General features: G+C 35.5%; 1 protein-coding gene across 3 annotated transcripts in view; it reads right to left on the reverse strand.

Moving 5' to 3' along the window:
- Positions 1-21,849, reverse strand: part of SOS2 (SOS Ras/Rho guanine nucleotide exchange factor 2) — a 99,843-nt gene that overhangs the window by 40,202 nt on the left and 37,792 nt on the right. For all 3 annotated transcript variants that reach the window (XM_004270035.3, XM_049706299.1, XM_049706298.1), the window contains 4 exons: positions 19,987-20,190; positions 15,687-15,830; positions 12,699-12,809; positions 8,984-9,082 (listed from right to left, as the gene is read on the reverse strand). In XM_004270035.3, the coding sequence (XP_004270083.1) occupies positions 8,984-9,082; positions 12,699-12,809; positions 15,687-15,830; positions 19,987-20,190 (558 nt within the window). The remainder of the gene's footprint in view (positions 1-8,983; positions 9,083-12,698; positions 12,810-15,686; positions 15,831-19,986; positions 20,191-21,849) is intronic.

Here is a 21,849-nt window from a genome sequence, read left to right on the forward strand (position 1 = left end):
ACATACTGTAAAATAATTTCAGGAAAACTATATATGATATCCTCTAATTTCTCATTATGTAGTTGTTTTGTGTTTTTCTATCTTGCTTATCATAAACTCTGATTCTGGGAAATAAAACTCAAATAATATTTAAATATTATGTCCACAAATAAATCTCCCTTGGTATATGACTGGGGCAGATATTTCAAATTAAAACTGGCTTAAAACTGCTGCAGGACTGCGTTTTCTATTCCCAAAAGACTATGATAGCCTTAAGTCACACTGGTCGAGGCTTCTTTTATAGGTTCTCATCCCAAAGTAAGTTCAACGTGAAATGAAGTTTCCTTTGGATGAGTACTTGAGCCCAAACAGTATCACAAAAAGGCAATCAACAGAATGAGAGAGTATTTACAAATGACAGATCTGATAAGGTACTAATATTCAGAATATATAAAGAACTCCTATAATACAACCACAAAAATACAAACAACCCAAATTAAAAATGGGCAAAGGACTTGAACAGACATTACTCCAAAGAAGATATACGAATGGCCAACAAGCAAATGAAAAAATGCTCACCGTCACTAATAGGGAAATGCAAGTCAAAACCACAATGAGCTACCACCTCACATCCATTAGGATGGCTACTATCAAAAAACAAAAATACTGAAAATAACAAGTGCTGGCAAGGATATGGAGAAATTGGAATGCGTGTGTGCTGTTGGTGGGAATATAAAATGGTATAAAGCTGCTATGAAATACTGTACAGTGCTTCCTCAAAAAATTAAAAATAGGGGCTTTCCTGGTGGCACAGTGGTTGAGAGTCTGCCTGCCAATGCAGGGGACACGGGTTCGTGCCCCGGTCCAGGAAGATCCCACATGTCGCGGAGCGGCTAGGCCCGTGAGCCATGGCCGCTGAGCGTGCGCGTCCGGAGCCTGTGCCCCGCAACGGGAGAGGCCACAACAGTGAGAGGCCCACGTACTGCAAAAAAAAAAAAAAAAAAAAAAATTAAAAATAGAATTACCCTATGCTCCAGCAATTCCACTTCTGGGTATATATCCAAAAGAATTGAAAGCAGAGTCTCGAGGACATATTTGTTCACCGATACCTGTAGCAGTATTATTTACATAAGCCAAAAAGTAGAAGCAACCCAAGTGTCCAACACTGGCTGTATAGCAATATACTTAAGTCTACTGAACCGTACACTTAAAATTGTTAAGATGGTAAATTTCATGTTATGCTTTACCACAATTAAAAACAAAATGTTATTAAAAGGAACAGTATAACAGTCAGAACAGATATAAAAGTAAAAAGCAGTTTCTAATCTGACCATGTGATAATCCTCTTTGCTTCTGTCTAGAATTAGTCCTTATTTTGTATTTTTCAAAATGCATGTCATAATCTATTGAATTATGACATGAACGAATCCTTTTCTTAAAAATGAAAGAAACAGAATAGAACAGAATATAGTACATGAATATACTGCATGAAATGCTAAGTAGTGTTTCAAAACACTTTCTGTTTCTTGTGTGTGTATACACGCATGTATACAGCATCATCGTGATGCTTAATGTGTTTCTTCTCTTTTTTTTTTTTGTCATATACCATTATCATTGCATCCTTTATTCACCAACGCTCCCAATATAGCACTCAAGACACTCCTCTGCAATTTTAAGTTCTGGGAACTATTCAATTATTCACTTACATTTTTCAAAGGCTTTTCTATTTGGGAAAACAGTAAGTTAATTCATACTGAGATATATTTTAACATATAACCAAAGTGCCTGACATACTGTATTCTAAAAATTTTGTGTTTAAACATTGTAAGTGTAATATAACTGTTTATGCATATATATAATTTAATATACATACATAAATTAACATATATAAATATATGTATATACATGGAAATTGATATTATAACTCATAAAACATCACTAATTAGCAACCTTAATATTGCCCATGTAAGAAAACTGTAATTAAGGAAAGATAAGTGAAATTTCCAGTGTAGCCCTCCTAATAAAATATGGAGCATAAGTTTAAACACAGCCCTTTAAGGTGGGTAACATCTGAGGATGTTTGCAGGTATTCTTTCCACTTATCACCCTCACTCTCCTCACCCCAAGCCTCAAAAATTGAGAAAGAAATGCCAATATTTTCAGTGCCTTTAACCATGTATATATCTCAATCTTTTTTACTCTAGGCAATGAAAAATGTTAAGAACGTGTCTTCACTTATACTACTTTGAACTGATTGGAAGTAAAATGTGACAGTGTGAGAAATGCAGTAAATGTACAATTCACATGAATGTATTTCTGACTATGGATTATTCCAACTGTATAACATATAGACTGATTCCCACAGGACAATAATGCTATAAATAAGTGTGTCACTCTCTAGAATACCTCTAGAATAAGGTCCTTCTGATCCCACTAATTGAGTCATATACTTACCAAGAATCAGTAGTACATGTTTCCAAACATGTATGACACTTGTGCTTATGCTATTATGTAATTTAATTACTATATAAGTTAAAGAAATATGAGTATAAAATATTTATATGAAAACTCAAATCAAATAATTTTAAAGCAAGTCTTTTTAAAAGCTATAGGGAGATTGGTTCAAGATGGCAGAGTAGAAGGACATGCTCTCACTCCCTCTTTCGAGAACACCAGAATCCCAACTAACTGCTGAACAATCATCAACAGGAAGACACTGGAACTCACCAAAAAAGATACCCCACCTCCAAAGACAAAGGAGAAGCCGCACTGAGACGGTAGGAGGGGCGCAATCACAATAAAATCAAATCCCATAACCGCTGGGTGGGTGACTCACAAACTGGAGAACAATTATACCACAGAAGTCCACCCACTGGAGTGAAGGTTCTGAGCCACACATCAGGCTTCTCAACCTGGGAGCCTGGAAACGGGAGGAGGAATTCCTAGAGAATCAGACTTTGAAGGCTACTGGGATTTGACTGCAGGACTTTGGCAGGACTGGGGGAAACAGAGACTCCACTCTTGAAGGGCACACACATCGGGACCCAGGGGAAGGAGCAGTGACCCCACAGGAGACTGAACCAGACCTACCTGCTAGTGTTGGAGGGTCTCCTGCAGAGGCAGCGGGCAACTGTGGCTCACCAAGGGACAAGAACACTGGCAGCAGAAGTTCTGGGAAGTGCTCCTTAGCATGAGCCTTCCCAGAGTCTGGCATTAGTCCCACCAAAGAGCTCCAGGCCAAACAACCAACAGGGATGGAACCCAGCCCCACCCATCAGCAGTCAAGGGGATTAAAGTTTTAATCCCACCAGAGCAACAGCCAGCTCTACCATCCACCAGTCCCTCCCATCAGGAAACTTGCACAAGCCTCTTAGATAGCCTCATCAACCAGAGGGCAGATAGCAGAAGCAAGAACTACAATCCTGCAGCCTGTGGAACTAAAACCACACTCACAGAAAGACAGACAAGATGAAAAGGCAGGGGGCTATGTACCAGATGAAGGAACAAGATAAAACCCCAGAAAAACTACTAAATGAAATCCAGAAAAAGAATTCAGAATAATGATAGTGAAGATGATCCAAGACCTCAGAAAAAGAATGGAGGCAAAGATCGAGACGATGCAAGAAATGTTTAACAAAGACCTAGAAGAATTAAAGAACAAACAAACAGAGATGAACAGTACAATAACTGAAATGAAAAATGCACTAGAAGGAATCAATAGCAGAATAACTGAGGCAGAAGAACAGGTAAGTGACCTGGAAGAGAGAATGGTGGAATTCACTGCTGTGGAACAGAATAAAGAAAAAAGAATGAAAAGAAATGAAGACAGCCTAAGAGACCTCTGGGACAACATTAAACACAACAACATTCGCATTATAGGGGTCCCAGAAGGAGGAGAGAGAAAGGACCAGAGAAAATGTTTGAAGAGATTATAGTCGAAAACTTCCCTAACATGGGAAAGGAAATAGCCACCCAAGTCCAGGAAGCACAGAGAGTCCCACACAGGATAAACCCAAGGAGAAACACGCCGGGACACATAGTAATCAAATTGGCAAAAATTACAGACAAAGAGAAGTTATTGAAAGCAGCAAGGGAAAAACGACAAATAACACACAGGGGAACTCCCATAAGGTTAACAGCTGATTTCTCAGCAGAAACTCTACAAGCCAGAAGGCAGTGGCATGATATACTTAAAGCAATGAAAGGGAAGAACCTACAACCAAGATTACTCTACCCAGCAAGGATCTCATTCAGATTCGATGGAGAAATCAAAAGCTTTACAGACAAGCAAAAGCTAAGGAATTCAGAAGCACCAAGCAAGCTTTACAACAAAAGCTAAAGGAACTTCGCAAGGCAGGAAACAGAAGAGAAGGAAAAGACCTACAATAACAAACCCAAAACAATTCAGAAAATGGTAATAGGAACAGACATATTGATAATTACCTTAAATGTAAATGGATTAAATGCTCCAACCAAAATACACAGACTGGCTGAATGGATACATAAACAAGACCCGAACATATGCTGCCTACCAGAGACCCACTTCAGACCTAGGGACACATATAGACAGAAAGTGAGGAGATGGAAAAAGATATTCCATGCAAATGGAAATCAAAAGAAAGCTAGAGTAGCAATACTCATATCAGATAAAATAGACTTTAGGGCTTCCCTGGTGGCACAGTGGTTGAGAGTCCGCCTGCTGATGCAGGGGACACGGGTTCGTGCCCTGGTCCAGGAAGATCCCACATGCCGCGAAGCGGCTGGGCCCGTGAGCCATGGCCACTGAGTCTGCGCGTCCGGAGCCTGTGCTCCGCAATGGGAGAGGCCACAACAGTGAGAGGCCCGCGTACCGCAAAAAAAAAAAAAAAAAAAAAGACTTTAAAATAAAGAATGTTACAAGAGACAAGGAAGGACACTACGTAATGATCAAGAGATCAATCCAAGAAGAAGATGTAACAATTTTAAATATATATGCACCCAACACAGAAGCACCTCAATACATAAGGCAACTGCTAACAGCTCTAAAAGAGGAAATCGACAGTAACGCAATAATAGTGGGGGACTTTAACACCTCACTTACACCAATGGGCAGATCATCTAAACAGAAAATTAAAAAGGAAACACAAGCTTTAAATGACACAATAGACCAGATAGATTTAATTGATATTTATAGGACATTCCATCCAAAAACAGCAGATTACACTTTCTTCTCAAGTGCGCACAGAACATTCTCCAGGATAGATCACATCTTGGGTCACAAATCAAGCCTCAGTAAATTTAAGAAAATTGAAATCATATCAAGCATCTTTTCTGACCACAACGCTATGAGATTAGAAATCAATTACGGGGAAAAAAATGTAAAAAACACAAACACACATCTATGGTCAACTAATCTATGACAAAGGAGGCAAGGATATACAATGGAGAAAAGACAGTCTCTTCAATAAGTGGTGCTGGGAAAACTGGACAGCTACATGTAAAAGAATGAAATTAGAACACTCCCTAACACCATACACAAAAATAAACTCAAAATGGATTAAAGACCTAAATGTAAGGCCAGACACTATAAAACTCTTAGAGGAAAACATAGGAAGAACACTCTTTGATATAAATCACAGCAAGATCTTTTTTGATCCACCTCCTAGAGTAATGGAAACAAAAACAAAAATAAACAAACGGGACCTAATGAAACTTAAAAGCTTTTGCACGGCAAAGGAAACCATAAACAAGACGAAAAGACAACCATCAGAATGGGAGAAAATATTTGCAAATGAATCAACGGACAAAGGATTAATCTCCAAAAAATATAAACAGCTTATGCATCTCAATATTAAAAAAACAAATAACCCAATCCAAAAATGGGCAGAAGACCTAAATAGACATTTCTCCAAAGAAGACATACAGATGGCCAAGAAGCACATGAAAAGCTGCTCAACATCACTAATTATTAGAGAAATGCAAATCAAAACTACAATGAGGTATTTGTTATCAATGCTTTATTAAAAAAAAAAAAAAAAAAAACTACAATGAGGTATCACCTCACACCAGTTAGAATGGGCATCATCAGAAAATCTACAAACAACAAATGCTGGAGAGGGTGTGGAGAAAAGGGAACCCTCTTGCACTGCTGCTGGGAATGTAAATTGATACAGTCACTATGGAGAACAGTATGGCAGTTCCTTTAAGAACTAAGAATAGAATTACCATATGACCCAGCAATCCCACTACTGGGCATATACCCAGAGAAAACCATAATTCAAAAAGACACATGCACTCCAATGTTCACTGCAGCACTATTTACAATAGCCAGGTCATGGAAGCAACCTAAATGCCCAACAACAGACGAATGGATAAAGAAGATGTGGTACATATATACAATGGAATATTACTCAGCCATGAAAAGGAATGAAATTGGGTCATTTGTAGTGACGTGGATGCATCCAGAGACTGTCATACAGAGTGAAGTAAGTCAGAAAGAGAAAAACAAATATCGTATATTAATGCATATATGTGGAACCTAGAAAAATGGTAGAGATAAACCGGTTTGCAGGGCAGAAATTGAGACACAGATATAGAGAACAAATGTATGGACACCAAGGGGGGAAAGTGGTGGCGGGTGAGGTGAGGGTGGGATGAATTGGGCGATTGGGATTGACATTTATACACTGATGTGCATAAAATGCATGACTAGTAAGAAAAGAAAGAAAGAAAAAAAGGTATAGGGAAGATAATCATAAAAGATTTGGAAAAATTATAAATACTTAAAAGATATCTGCACTCAGATTGCTTTACAAGCATCTTCAAGTTTATGTACCATCTAAAGAAAGGGAAAATAGAAATCATAGAAGATACTTTTTGTACTTAAGCAAGATTCATACTCAAAGAAAAAGTTTTACCCCAAGTCAACAGATTAGCATATAAATACATATAAATGTTCATTTGTAGGGGTTTTGTGTGTATGTATTTATTGAAATAAAATATGCATATTTCTTTTTTATGATTCTTTGCCTTATTTTTAATTAACTGACCAACTACTAGTCCCAGTCACAATGGCTAAGAGTACTTGGAGTCCAGTAATTAATTGGTAGTAAAAGTAGCTGTGGCCTCAGGATGAGTCAGGGCATCATAGTCAATGTCTGATTTTAGATTCAGATCTCAGAGATTTTAAAAACCAATCATCCAGATAGGAGAAAAAAGTAAGCTTCAATTATAGTCAAGCCGGGATTTTTAAATGTTGGCAAATATTAGAAGGCAACTCTAAGACTAATGATAGGACTTCCAATTAGACATGAACATTCTCTAAAAATTTTTAGGAATCTAAATATACATCTGGGGCTGCTAATGTATTAGTCGTACGAAGCCTACACACAATAGATCTCATCAGTGAAACTAAACTCTTAGAAAAAATATGGAATATACTAAGTTTTAATTAATGCACAACAAGAAAAACAAATAGAAATATGAAATGCAAAGACAAGTCACAGAAGATATTTACAGTGGCAAAAGATTTGAATAACCCTATAAAAGGTTATCAAAAAGGCCAATAAACATATACCCAACCACATTAATAATCAAGAAAATACAAATTAAAAACACCGCATACCATTATAAATACACCATATGACAGAAATTTTAAAATATGAAAATATGCATAAAGAGACATCACCTGCATTCTGGTAGGAGTATAAACTGTAAAACCCACGTTGGAAAACTGTTTGACATCATCTATTAAATCTGAAAATATGCACACCCTATGACCAAGCAATTCCAACCCTGAGTATATACTCTAGAGACACAAAATGCATGCACATGTGTACCAAGAGATATAAAGAGAATGTCCATAGCAAGTGTTATCAGTAATAGCAAAAAACTGTTGTTCTGGGGCTTCCCTGGTGGCGCAGTGGTTGAGAATCCACCTGCCGATGCAGGGGACACGGGTTCGTGCCCCGGTCCGGGAGGATCCCACATGCCGCGGAGCGGCTGGGCCCGTGAGCCATGGCCGCTGAGCCTGCGCATCTGGAGCCTGTGCCCCGCAACGGGAGAGGCAGCAACAGTGAGAGGCCCGCGTACCGCAAGAAAACAAAAACAAAAACAAAAAAAACTGTTGTTCAACCAGGAAAGGATAAATAAATCATGGTTTATTCAAACAATGGAAGAAAATTAAACTAGAACAACATACAACCACATCAATGAATCATACAAATATAACTTTGAAAGAAGATAAAAGACACAAACTAATATATATAATTTGATCCAATTGATTAAAAAGTTCAGAAACAGGCTACATATATTTCTAGTGATATACACATAGGTGGTTAAAGTAAAGAAAAGCAAAAAAGTAATTACCATTAAAGTCAGGGTAGTGGTTTACCTCTGGTGTGTTTACGCATTACATTTATTTATTATAAAACATGTTTATGTTTTTATACTTTTCTCTATGTATATATCATAATAAAGTTTATACTACATATTAGAACTTTAGGAATTCAATATATTTTTATGTGTACTGATCTTTAAAAAGAGTTCAACTTTTACCATAACTTTATTTTTTAATTTGTTGCTTGGTTTCTAGCTATTACACTGCATACTGCATGTGGAAAAGGTGTCAACTTTAAAGCGTTTTTCTTGACAAGTTATAACAAGATGGAAGTTTAGAACAATGCTATACATAAAAGTTATTAATTACTTATATAAAATAAGAGTTAAACCATTGTTGCTGTGTCTCCAAAATATAATTTTTAAAAAGTCAACATTTTTATGATGTTATTACTTTGAGAATTTATATTATCAAATGATAGAGATACATTTTACTCTATCTACCACTTGGAAATGATATGAAGATAAAAAATATAGGCGTTTCTCTATGGTCTGTGGAAAGAAGGGAGACATTTAAGATACTTTACTTTTATGAATAAAAAGTATGGAAAATAACATCAGATTTAAAAAAAGGTTTTAAGCCTCATAAATGCAACTATTTTTTTGCCTCAGGAAGCTTTCATCTTACCTTTAATAATTCAAAATAGTGCCAACAATGATATACTGGCACCAGCATAAGGCGTGGAAGGACATAACGAACTGCCTCTTTAAAACCATCAGCAATGGACTGCAAAGCAAAAAGACAAAAAACAGTATATCTCTGATATCAAGGTTATGTAACCGTAGTGCCTAACAGAAGCAGATTTTAAGAATACAAGTTACAGGGAATTCCCTGGAGGTCCAGTGGTTAGGACTCGGCACTTTAACTGCCGGAGCCCCGGGTTCAATCCCTGGTCGGGCAACTAAGAACCCACGAGCTGCACGGTGTGCCCCCCACTCCGCCCCAAAAAAAGAATACAAGATACAGACTAACAAAACTATAACAGGAAGAATGTTCTATATTGAAACTGAAGTGCTGTAAATCAAGTTTTTTCCTCCTTTAAGTTATCAGATAATTAAATTAAATATATACATTTCATCTTTCATGGCTAAAATAACTTTAACAATATTCTTCTCAGCTTTTCTTCAAAAGTTTTGGCTTCCACATACCCTAAAGGAATGCCGAAAAGCTATGTACTGTCTCACACATTTTTATGTCAATTTTATTAAAAATGTTTTAAGTAGTTACAAAGAATGTGTTTTGGGGGATGTGGTACATTGTAGATGTGATTTAAATATATTTCACCAAACAATGATCAAATAAATTTCAGATTTAGCTCATTTAATTTATGAAAAATGTCTGTTATATAACTTAATTGATAAAGCCACTCTTCACTGTCAAAATAAATAGCCAGATCAGACTAAATTTCTGCAACAAGTCTGACTTCATTCTTAACTTGAAATACACATGCTAATGTCACAGTCTTACATACAGCAAGCATCTGGAAGAACCTCTGTTTCTAACATAAAACATGCAGGTATGAGAACTTTACAAGCCTCACCTCTCCTTTATCACAATGTCCAATGAATGATGAAGTACTTTTTAAAAAAAGGTAATATTCACCCTTGTTACAAACTTCTCATTTCTTAATTTTTAGATAAACATGACAAGACAAAGGTACATATGACATTTCAACTACCGAGAGTTTTTAACACAATCACCCCATCCCCTGCTTTTGGAACCCTTTTTGCTTTGCACTCAATAAACTCTCCTTCAGGAGCAATCCTTTTTTTTTTTTTTTTCTTTTCCCTGGCTGGTACCCTGGAGGTTTTTACACCTTGGATCAATGCATAATGAAAAATTCAATATGACGAGAAGTAATGTGTAAGAAAAATTGGAAGAGAATGCAACAACACAAACAAGGTTAGACTAGAAACTAATTCCCTTAAATATATCTGTACCCTTATATTGCCTGGAAAATCTTAGCGTATAGCTAGGGTTAGGTATATCCCAGTTTTGAAAACTAATAGTCTGCAGAATAAATGATTTTCTAAAATTTATAAGGCATTTAAAAGTTACTCATGTTGATTTTAAATGTCATTAAGGCTGACTTATTTAAAGTGGTATTTCTCCTCATCAGGTAAACACAGACAGAAGCAATATACAAAGTGAAGAAAGGGTTCGAGATGCTGCTTTTAAAATATATACTCATAGGTAAACCCTCCCATAACTCTCACCTATTGTTAACTCAAGTAAACTATAATTTGTTTAACAGACTTTTACCAGGATATGCAGAAATTAATTTCTTTTATCATTTAAGATAGTGATACAGATTATGCTAGAAATAATTTTATATATTTTATATACAGTGCTTTAAGTGGAACCAAGATGAAACTTTAAAATTAGCCTACAAAAATCATTTGTATTGTTAATTAGCACTGAAATGGCTACTAAAGTGCATTCTAAAATATTAACGCAACGTGTTTATAGTGTAAGGAGTCCTCTAAAAACAACACAAGCTAATGTCTGACTGTTTAATATGTGCCAAATGTGCTTAGTGTATTCCTGTTTAATTTTCGTAACCGTAAGAGGTACACATTATCATCATCATTTTACAAATGAGCAAAATGATTCTCAGAGATTAAGTGACTTGATCAGGGTAAGACAACTATTAATTGGCTCAAAGCCAGAAGTTCTGACTCCAAAGCTCATATTCTTAAAGTATGCCTACATCTTCTAAAGAAGTTTTGTTGTGTTTTTTAATTAAAAACTTTTATTAAAGTTTTTTGAGAAAACATTACTTTTTCATTTTACAAATGAAGAATCTGTTTTAAGTTAATACAGTACAAGTGAGTTTGGCCTGAAAAGGGGTTTTATATCTAACTCTGAATTTTACTGAATATCTGGAACAACAGCTTAAATAATTGGGTCTTAAATTCAAATTTCAAATCCCATTCAAATCCCATAGTAAGAATTACTAATCAAGTAAGAATAAAACAAGAAATGTTGTGAGTGCTTTTGATGAGTATGCAAAGATTTTATAAGCAGATTTTTCCATTTAACTAATGCCTACTTCATGGTTTATATGAATATATAAGATTTAACTTAAAGAATTATTCCTTCAATTAAGTAAATTTTGAGAATTAAGTGTAACTTTTATTCCAAGTTGACAAGTTTTTGAGTAGAGTAGAAGTAGAAGATGATAATAATGGGAACTCACAGTAAAGGAGGGAGGCAGGTAAGTTGTTTTGAACATTTATATTTGAAGTCCTCGTGGGATATTCAAATGAATTAGTTTAAAGGTCAGCTGGTTATATGAAAGTATATACATACACACACATACATCCACTGTTCAAAAGAAAGTTATGACTTGAGAATACAAATAGGAAGTCACCAGCATATAGGTGAAAGCAAAGGGCATGGATAAAGTCACCGAAGGATAGCACAGAGGAACAGAACAGCAGGGGCTGCTAACAGAAGTTGGGTAACACCTGCAACTACGGAGACTGAGAAGAAACCAGAGAAGATGAAAATTAGGTGTAAGTAGTATCATAGGAGTCAAAAAGGACAACAGGGGTACTAATAAATACTACAGACATAAATATGAAATCAAAATATCCACAGGATTTGGTGGTTAAGTTCACTGTCAAGGGCAGTTTTTAGTGTTACATCCTGATTAGAACACAGATGGTAGCAGTTTGATGGAGAATGATAAAAAGTAATATGAAGACAACTGGCGACAAATGGAAAAAACAAAAAGGGGACGAGCTAGAGTGACAAAGATTTGTTTATTTATTCGCTTGTTTTAGGACAATAAAGATTTGACCATATTCATATGCTAAGGGAGAAGAGCCAGTCTAAATGCAGGAAGTAGTAGTCAAGGATCATCAATGCCAATGTTACCTTTTCTTTAAGTGTTGAGAGAGTAAAAATATAATTTTTACTCTCTCTCCAATTACTCTCATTTTATCTAACTGCATTACTGAACCAATTAACTTGCATACTCTCCATTAATATATCTATCTCCTTTAAATGACAGGCCTGATAGAGAAATCTGTATGAATATATGTGAGGATATTCTCCACTCTTCATGATTTTGGTTTTATCTCCTGTAGGGAATAAGATCCTGAAATAGCTCTCCATATTCATCTCTACATCTGAGATCCAGAATGTGCCAGATTTTTCTAGTCAATCAGTATTTGTGATGGTATTCTATAAAAGGTTTCCACATTAAGGACAAATTGAAAAAACTCAAGACAGAAAACAGAAAACCTAGAATAGGCTTACAATTAACAGATTTTGAAGGACTGGTGAAATATTTCTTTAGTTGCTTTATTAAAAATAACATTCAATTTAAGTTTACCTGAAAGTGTAGAGCCACTGCAGGTCTGGCCATCAACTTACTGAAATGTTCATTAAATTTTGGTGAAAGAATATCCTGTGATAATGTTTCATAAGGATCAAATGCTTGTTCCTATTTTTTTTTAAAAAGGAAAACGTGTTAGGTTTAAAAGAACATCTTTTCTACTAATATGGCACAGATTACTTAATGGCAAATTTTTATTTAAGTCCTCCATTAGGTTTCAGAATTTTTTTTATTTCAGGGACAAATAATGACTATGGCTGTAACTTGGAAATGTTTAATAAATGTAAGTAATGACCTTGGGCAATGGATGACAAGAAGCTACTGGTCATAAGTTAGGTCACTGACTTGTGGTCACAAGTATCAAACTATTAAAATGTATACGCACATTTACCCCAGATAAACAAAAGGTGTACTTATTAGTAAAATAAGGCCAGGATTTGAAATTTCAGTTAGGTTTACCTAGGTTGAAATGAGTTTACACTGAGGATTATTTTCAAAGGAAGCAAAAAGTGATATTCCCACTGTTTTATCCACTCTCCACTTTTTCAAAATTAGAAAAAGAAAGCAAAGACTAACATACAGTAAACTAACAAAACAGAAACTGCCCATATTTTGTCCATGTTTATACTGAAATACATTCCTATTATTTTATAATAATCAATATCTCCAATGTTTAGCTAGAACTAAGATTTGTTTCATTTTTGTAAGTTAAAAATGCAGTATGTTTTTCAGAAAATAACAAGTGTTGGCAAGGATGCAGAGAAATTGGAACCCTTGTCCACTGCCAGTGGAAATTGCAAAATGGTGTAGCCCCTGTGGAAAACAGTTTGGCAGTTCCTCAAAAAGCTAAACAAAGAATTACCATATGACCCAGCAATTCTACTCCTAAGTATATACTCAAAAGAACTGAAAACAGTGACTCAAACAGATACTCATATGCCAATGTTTACTGTAGCATTATTCACAATAGCCAAAAAGGTGGAAAAAGCACAAGAGTCCATCAACAAATAAACGGATAAACAAAATGTGGTACATACACACAACGGAACATTATTTAGTCACAGAAAGAGAGTTCTGATACATGGTATGACATGGATGAACCTTGAAAACATTATGCTAAGTGAAATAAGCAGACACGAGAATATTGTAATGATTCTACCTTTATCAAATATCTAGAATCAGCAAATTCACAGAGACAGAAATAGATTAGCGGTTACCAGGGGTTATGTGGGAGGGAAGAATAGGGAGTTATTACTTAATGAGTAGAGTTTCTGTTTGGGGTGATTAAACAGTTTTGGAAATAGATAGTGGTAATGGTTTATAATACTATGAATTTAATTAATGCTGTTAAACTGTACACTTAAAATGGTTAAAATGGCAAATTTTGTTATATGTTTACCACAAAAATAAAATAAAAATTAGAAAATACATTTTTTAATACATGTTTTTGAACCATGATATCTTTAAGAGTACAACAAGCAACTAGACTACAAATTAATATGCTACGATATCACAATATTAAAAAACTTCAGAGCAAGCCTGAAAATCGCGGTTAGGCATCAGTAACTGAGTATTTCTATACTATCAGTTCCATTGTCTACAAAATGGATGTAATTAAAATGACTTACATTTTCAGAAAAATTAGGAAGAGATTATAAAACTAGCAAATTTACATGATATCTGAAGAAAGCACTTTTAATACCTGTTTTCCAGAAGAAATAAAAATGGCCAATGAGTATGAAAAGATGTATAACATCATTAGTGTAAAAAAAAAAAGAAAAATCAAAGAACAATGAAATATTGTTTTTTCCTACTAGACTAGCAAAAATTAATGGGGTAATAACAAAAATTAATGGGATAGTGAAGATATGGGTAAAAAGAGGGCCTGCATATACTGGAACTTATCTGGAAGTAAATTTGGCAAAATGTTTCAAAGTTCTAAAAATGTACCTAGTCTTTAGTACCACAATTCCATTTCTAGGACTGCATCCTAAAATAATTACTAGGCTATGAAGGCATTATACAAATATGTTTGTTACAGTATTGTTTACAATAACAAAAAGAACTGAAAAAACCTACATGCTTAATAATAATAGTTAAAATATAGTGTCTCCATAGAACATGGTACTTTCAGACTTTAAAAGCTGTGTTGAAGTATATTTATTGGCATGGAAAATATTCAAGATATTGAGTGAAAAAAAGCAGGTTATAAAATACTAAGATCCTATTTTTGTAAATATACACAGGTTTGTATGAATATGTAGACAAATGTTCATAAGGATAAATAAATCTTATAAAGATAACTAATCTCTAGGTATTACAAAATGAAGTTATTTTTGTCTTATTATATTCATCTATATTTTTCTGAATATTTTTACAATGAGCTACGTTATTTTTATAATCATTTGAAGAACAAAAATATGATTTGCATTTTGGGGAAAAAATATAAACTTCCTTTTTCATTTTTGGAAATTATGACTAAAATCCACAAAAGCTAAACAGCTATGGTCAATAAAATTTCTTTTCTTTCACCTTAAATGCACTTGCCATTAAAAAAAAAAAACAAAAAAACCTTGGGCTTCCCTGGTGGCGCAGTGGTTGAGAGTCCGCCTGCCAATGCAGGGGACACAGGTTCGTGCCCCGGTCCGGGAAGATCCCACATGCCACGGAGCGGCTGGGCCCGTGAGCCATGGCCGCTGACTCCGCAACGGGAGAGGCCACAACTGTGAGAGGCCCGCGTACAGCAAAAAAAAAAAAAAAGAAAACTTAAACATTACTAGTCTATCAACTTTTGCTATAAATATTATCATAATTACACTATAAAGTGTCACCATAAAGACAATGTAATTTTAGTTTGCTATTGGTTAAATCATAAGTATTTTTTATAGCAGCCAGCAGTGTCTTCTAATTTTCACAAATAATATCTTACCAATATCTTAATACAGCACTTAGGACTTTAATGAGAAAACAGTTTTGTAAACTTGCCTCTGCCAAATCTTCAAAACAGCTTCCAGCTAAGGGATGAGGGCTGCTTTCATCTGTCATTTCAACTGTGTCTTCAATTAAACCTAAAAGTTTCACGGTCAATTCATGTATATCTAAAATGTTACTGAAAATCTTTTCAATATCCTAAAAAAAAAGGAAGGTTAAGTAAGGCATGTCAGTTTGAGAATTTCATTTAAGAATTACTAAATATAAGTAATGTAAGTGTTAAGGATATTATTTTCACCCAATCACATACCAGTATATTTCAAGACATAAAATATTGAATATATTCCAAATTACAGCAAAAGTCAATCATGAATAAAGAAGAGAAATTTAAAAACCTCTTGGATTAGATTTAGAATTATTGAACAAAACTATATAGAATCTATATTTTCCAGTAAATTTACTGTAAATCTCATATGGTGGATGATTTAAGCAACTCTTTACATAAAGAATTTTGGCATTTGAGTATTTTAAAATTGGCTAAGTGCTAAAAGCCTTGATCAAGGTCTCACAGAGCTGGTTAATGACAAAAGCTGGGATCAAAATGAAGATCTGACTCCTAATCCAGACACAAACTGGTTTCACAATATGTGGCCTGTCTCTTGAATTTGAGGAGGAATTAAAGATTTCATTCAAGCTCTCAGGTGTGACTTTTATCTGGGTTAAAACATGTTAAGTCCTCTGGAAATAAAAAGACCATATGACTGATTATCCAGGTTATGGCCAACTATTTTTACTCACTCTGCATCTTGTAATGAAAGCATCACAGATTAAGGAACCTGACAGACCTGAGTTTGGATCCTGGCCCCACTACTTGCTAGATGAGTGACCCTGGATTAGGACAATAATGACAATTATAACAGTTTACATTTCTTGTTATTATGTTCCAGGCACTACTGTAAGTATTGATTACTTGACATGTAATTTCAAAACAGCCTTATTAGATAGATACTATCATCATCCTCATTTTACGAATGAGGAAACAGGCACAGAGCAGTTAAGTAATTTGCCCAGGGTCACACAGCTGGTATATTAATACCTACCCATAAAGTTCTTAAGAGGATTAAATGAGATGATTTCTATAAAATGCTCCTGGCATATATTAGGCCTTCCACAAATGTGAGCTTTCTGAAAACATAGGAGTAGGGCCCAAAGGAGTAAATTAAGATCAAGAGTCATTCATTCTTTTATCAAATATTTACTGAGTTCTATGCTCTGACCTTAGATGGCCTTTATTTCAAAAGTTTACAGTCTCATCTATGCTGAAAAAATATAGTAGATATAGAGATAGAGAAAAGGGATTCTCTCTTTCCCTTGACCCTTCAGTATTATAATAAAAATTTTCTATCAAATCAGCACAAATTCAGTGAAAAGAGACCCATAAAAATTAATTCCTGAGGAATGAAAACTGACGGGACACAGAAACGGCAACGAGGATAATATTAGCTAGTAGCAATTGTTATTAGCTAACAGCATTTGTTAAGCTTTTAATTTTTCACACCACTATAGACAAAACCCAATTATACTGTGGTATAAAAGAACCAAAATTCAAGTTCAACCTCCATAACTTATCATAACTATTTTATGTCAATTTCCTCACCGGTAAGCTAGAAATGATAATACCTGTCCTACCTATCTCAGAGAATTGTTAAGGGTCACACAAAATAGGAGAGTACTTTAAAAAACATAAAATGTTGACTACTTAAGGCAATGTGTCCAGTAGGAGTTATTATCAAATGTTAAACTAAATATGCATTTTTTAAAAAAGGATAAAAGCCAATTAAAAACACCTTAAGAATGAAAAAGCTAAATCAGGGACTTCCCTGGCAGTCCAGTGGCTAAGACTGCATGCTCCCAATGCAGGGGGCCGGGTTCAATCCCTGGTCAGGGAACTAAATCCCATGTGCTGCAACTAAGAGTTCACATGCCACAACTAAAGATCCCACATGCCACAACAAAGACCCAGTGCAACCAAATAAATAAATAAATGTTTTAAAAAGAAAAAAAAGCTAAATCAGTTCCTAATCTTAAACACTCGGCCAGCTGTGTCTGAGCATCACTTCTATTAACTCATGTAATAGTTATTTGGTGGAGGAAGTCAGGAAGTAAGAGAAAAGCCAAATATTTAAAGTGAAAGACACTCAGGGACTTCCCTGGTGGTACAGTGGTTAAGAATCCGCCTGCCAATGCAGGGGACACGGGTTCAAGCCCTGGTCCGGGAAGATCCCACATGCTGCGGAGCAACTAAGCCCGTGCGCCACAACTACTGAAGCCCGTGCACCTAGAGCCTGTGCTCCTCAACAAGAGGAGCCACCGCAATGAGAAGCCTGTGCACCACAACAAAGAGTAGCCCCCGCTCGCCGCAACTAGAGAAAGCCTGCACGCGGCAACGAAGACCCAATGCAGCCAAAAATAAAAAATATAAATAAAAATTTTAAAGGTCATTAAAAAAATAAAGTGAAAGACACTCAGACATCTAAGAAAAAACAGATCACATGAGAAATGAAGGAAAGAAAAATAAATCTAAATTTAACCCCCCCCCCCAACAAAACAGTATTTGTCTAGCTAGATTCCTTAGAGTGGACTTCAGAACCTAGAGAGGTAGGAAAAACATGGACAAGTCTCCCTGGATCCCCATCCTACTCACCCCATTCCTATGCTGTCTTCCAACAGTGGAGCTCTGCCTTTGCTTATTTGACATTCTGTATAAACTTTTATTCTTCAAAAGTTCCACTAGTAAAACTTTAAACTACACCCTAAAGTACTTACCAAAAGACAGGAAAAAGCGTAAGTCTTTCTTCTCTAGACCATACATTTCTTTCACCATCTTCAAATGAATGACTATAAATCTCAAATACTGCACAGCAGAAAAAGATCTTTTATTTTTTAAATTTTTTATTTTTGGCTGTGTTGGGTCTTCGTTGCTGCGTGCGGGTTTTCTCTAGTTGTGGCAAGCGGGGGCTATTCTTCGTTGCGGTGGCTTTTCTTGTTGCGGAGCATGGGCTCTAGGGTGCGTGGGCTCACTAGTTGTGGCTCACGGGCTCTAGAGCGCAGGCTCAGTAGTTGTGGCGCACGGGCTTATTTGCTCCGCGGCATGTGGGATCTTCCTAGACCAGGGCTCGAACCCGTGTCCCTTGCACTGGCAGGTGGATTCTTAACCACTGAGCCACCAGGGAAGCCCGAAAAAGATTTTATTCCAGTGTAATCCCCCTAATTTTGTGTCTAATTTTCATTGTCACTGCACTTATTATATGTTAGTATAACAATTCACATATTAAAAAACACACAATATCCCCAATGTTCATAGCAGCATTATTTACAACTGCCAAGATATGGAAGTAAGGTAAGTGTCCCTCAACAGATGAATGGATAAAGAAGATGTGGTATATATACACAATGGAATACTGCTCAGCCATAAGAAAAAAAATGAAATATTGCCATTTGCAGCAACATGGATGGACTTGGAGGGCTAAATGAATTAAGTCAGACAGAGAAAGACAAATATCAAGTATATGCGGAATCTAAAAAATACAACAAACTAGTGAATATAACAAAAAAGAAGCAGACTCACAGATAAAGAGAACAAACTAGTGGTTACCAGAGGGTGTGGGTGGCAATATAGGGTGAGGGAGTGGGAGGTAAAAATTACTGGGTGTAAGATAGGCTACAAGGATGTACAGCAATTCCCCTACATACAAACGAGTTCCGTTCCGAGAGCAGCTTCGTAAGTCCAATTTGTTCGTAAGTCCAACAAAGTCAGCCTAGGTACCCAACTAACACAATCGGCTATACAGTATGGGACTGTAATAGGTTTATAATACTTTTCACACAAATAATACATAAAAAACAAACACAAAATATAAAGAAAACATTTTTAATCTTACAGTACAGTACCTTGAAAAGTACAGTAGTACAGTACAACAGCTGGAATACAGGGGCATGTTTGCATCTTTGAAAGTTTGCAACTTGAAGGTATGTATGTAGGGGACTTACCATATTGTACAACCTGGGGAATATAGCCAATATTTTATAATAACTATAAATGGAGTATAACCTTTAAAACTTGTGAATCACTATGTTGTACACCTTTAATTCATATAATATTGTATATTAACTATACTTCAACAAAAAATCTGAAAAAAATGAAAAATAGACAAAGCTAAACAACCCCACAATACTATATAAAACAATATTTTTTCTACATACTCATAAAGTATATGAAGTTACTATTTATGATTTTAAGCTACTATATGACTTTTTGGGGTAGACAGAATTTCAAACCCAAAAAGGTACTTACAGAAGGTTTAAACAGGTCTCTGTCAGAAAGAAAAGCTTCTCGAAACACTTTTATGATCATATTTAGTTCCCGTAGATACTGTCTTTCTTCTGCAATTTCAGTTCTGACAAGGTCATAGTAGTTTAATTCACCTGAAGAACTAGGTTCATCTTCACAAAGAGAAACCAAGCCTATGTCATCCTGATCAAACATGTCCATCAAAACCTAAGAAATATAAATCAGTAATGGATAAATTTATTTTCCTTACTGTTATAAGACCATCTCAAAGTACTTGGAATTAAAACATTATTAAACAATGAGAGTTGTGTGTATTACAGGCTAAAATTGTAAGAGAAAATCCAAAATAAGAGAAATATGAAAAGTTGAAGTGAGATAACATTCAAATGAAACTGGATATGGAGAAATAAATATTTATGAAAATAAGATAAATCTAATAGTGAAATATATATATACATATATGTACATATACACATGTATGTCTGTGTGTATATAAATACAGGTACATACGCACACATAAACATAAAATATATAATAGCAAAAAGAGCACACATTTGGAGAACAACAATCTGAACCAAAATTCCAGTTCTACCACTTACCTGTGATTACAGACAAGTTATTTATTCTTTTGAAAGTCAGATTCCTTATCTGTAAAATGTAACTGATCAAAGAATTCAATGAAGTAATGGACATAAAACGCATACTATTAGGTCTGGCAAACAGTAGGCATTCAAAATGGTAGCTTTTTGTCCTACTGTAAGGATGCTTATGTGCACTTGAGTAGAGTTTAAAGGAGAAAAGTGAAATGATACGCAAAATGTATTAACAGCGTGATGCTTTTCTGATGCATATTCACTACATCAACAACTGCTATTAAGTACATTTGTTAAAATCAAGCATCTCCTGGAACTTCCCCTGGTGGTCCAGTGGTAAAGAATTCACCTTACAATGCAGGGGATGCAGGTTCCATCCCTGGTCAGGGAACTAAAACCCCACATGCCGCGGGGCTACTAAGCCCGTGTGCCACAACTGCTGAGCTTGCCCGCCTCAACTAGAGCCCACGTGCCGCAAAACTACAGAGCCCACGTGCTCTGGAACCCACGCACCATAGCTACAGAGTCTGCACGCCACAACTAGAGAGAGAAAACCTGCACACCACAACGAAAGATTCCACATGCCTCAATGAAAATCCCATGTGCCACAACTAAGACCCAACGCAGCCAAAAATAAATAAATAATATATAAATCTTAAAAAAAAAAATCAAGCACTCTACAGATGCTTAAATTGCTATAGTGACAATTTCCCCTTTCAGAAAATAGTGAAGATTGCTACTATGTTTTTAAGTCAACCAACAGGCAAGAACTAGCTGTATATCAAAAGCAACAGGAAAAAGGTGACCATACTTCTTAGAATTAAAAATAGTTTTAAAAGAAAAGAAAAATTGGACCTACTTAATTATATACTCCAGACTGACTGAAAACTACTTTCTTAGAGTTTAGGGGAAAAAAAAGGCACAATCCCAAAAAGGAAGCTCCAGAAAGTAAAACAATTTCAAGGGGATGAGAGGAAATTCTAACAATACAGTATGAGATATTCATTCATTCATTCTCAAAAACATCTATTGATCACCAGAAATTGTGCCAGATGTTAGTAAGACACAGCAATATGCAAAATAAACATGAACCCTGCCCTCCTGATCTTCTTTTAAATCTAACTCAAAAATATTTCTTAAATCTGGTCAATTCTCTCCATTCCCCTCCATGCTTCAAATCAGACTATTAAGCAATCACATCTATTAAAAGGTCTTACAATATGATCTCCCTGCCACTGGTTTCTTCCCAGCCCCATTTTCAAAATTATGTTCC

Source organism: Orcinus orca, chromosome 2 (assembly GCF_937001465.1).
Source record: "Orcinus orca chromosome 2, mOrcOrc1.1, whole genome shotgun sequence".
NCBI lineage: Eukaryota > Metazoa > Chordata > Mammalia > Artiodactyla > Delphinidae > Orcinus > Orcinus orca.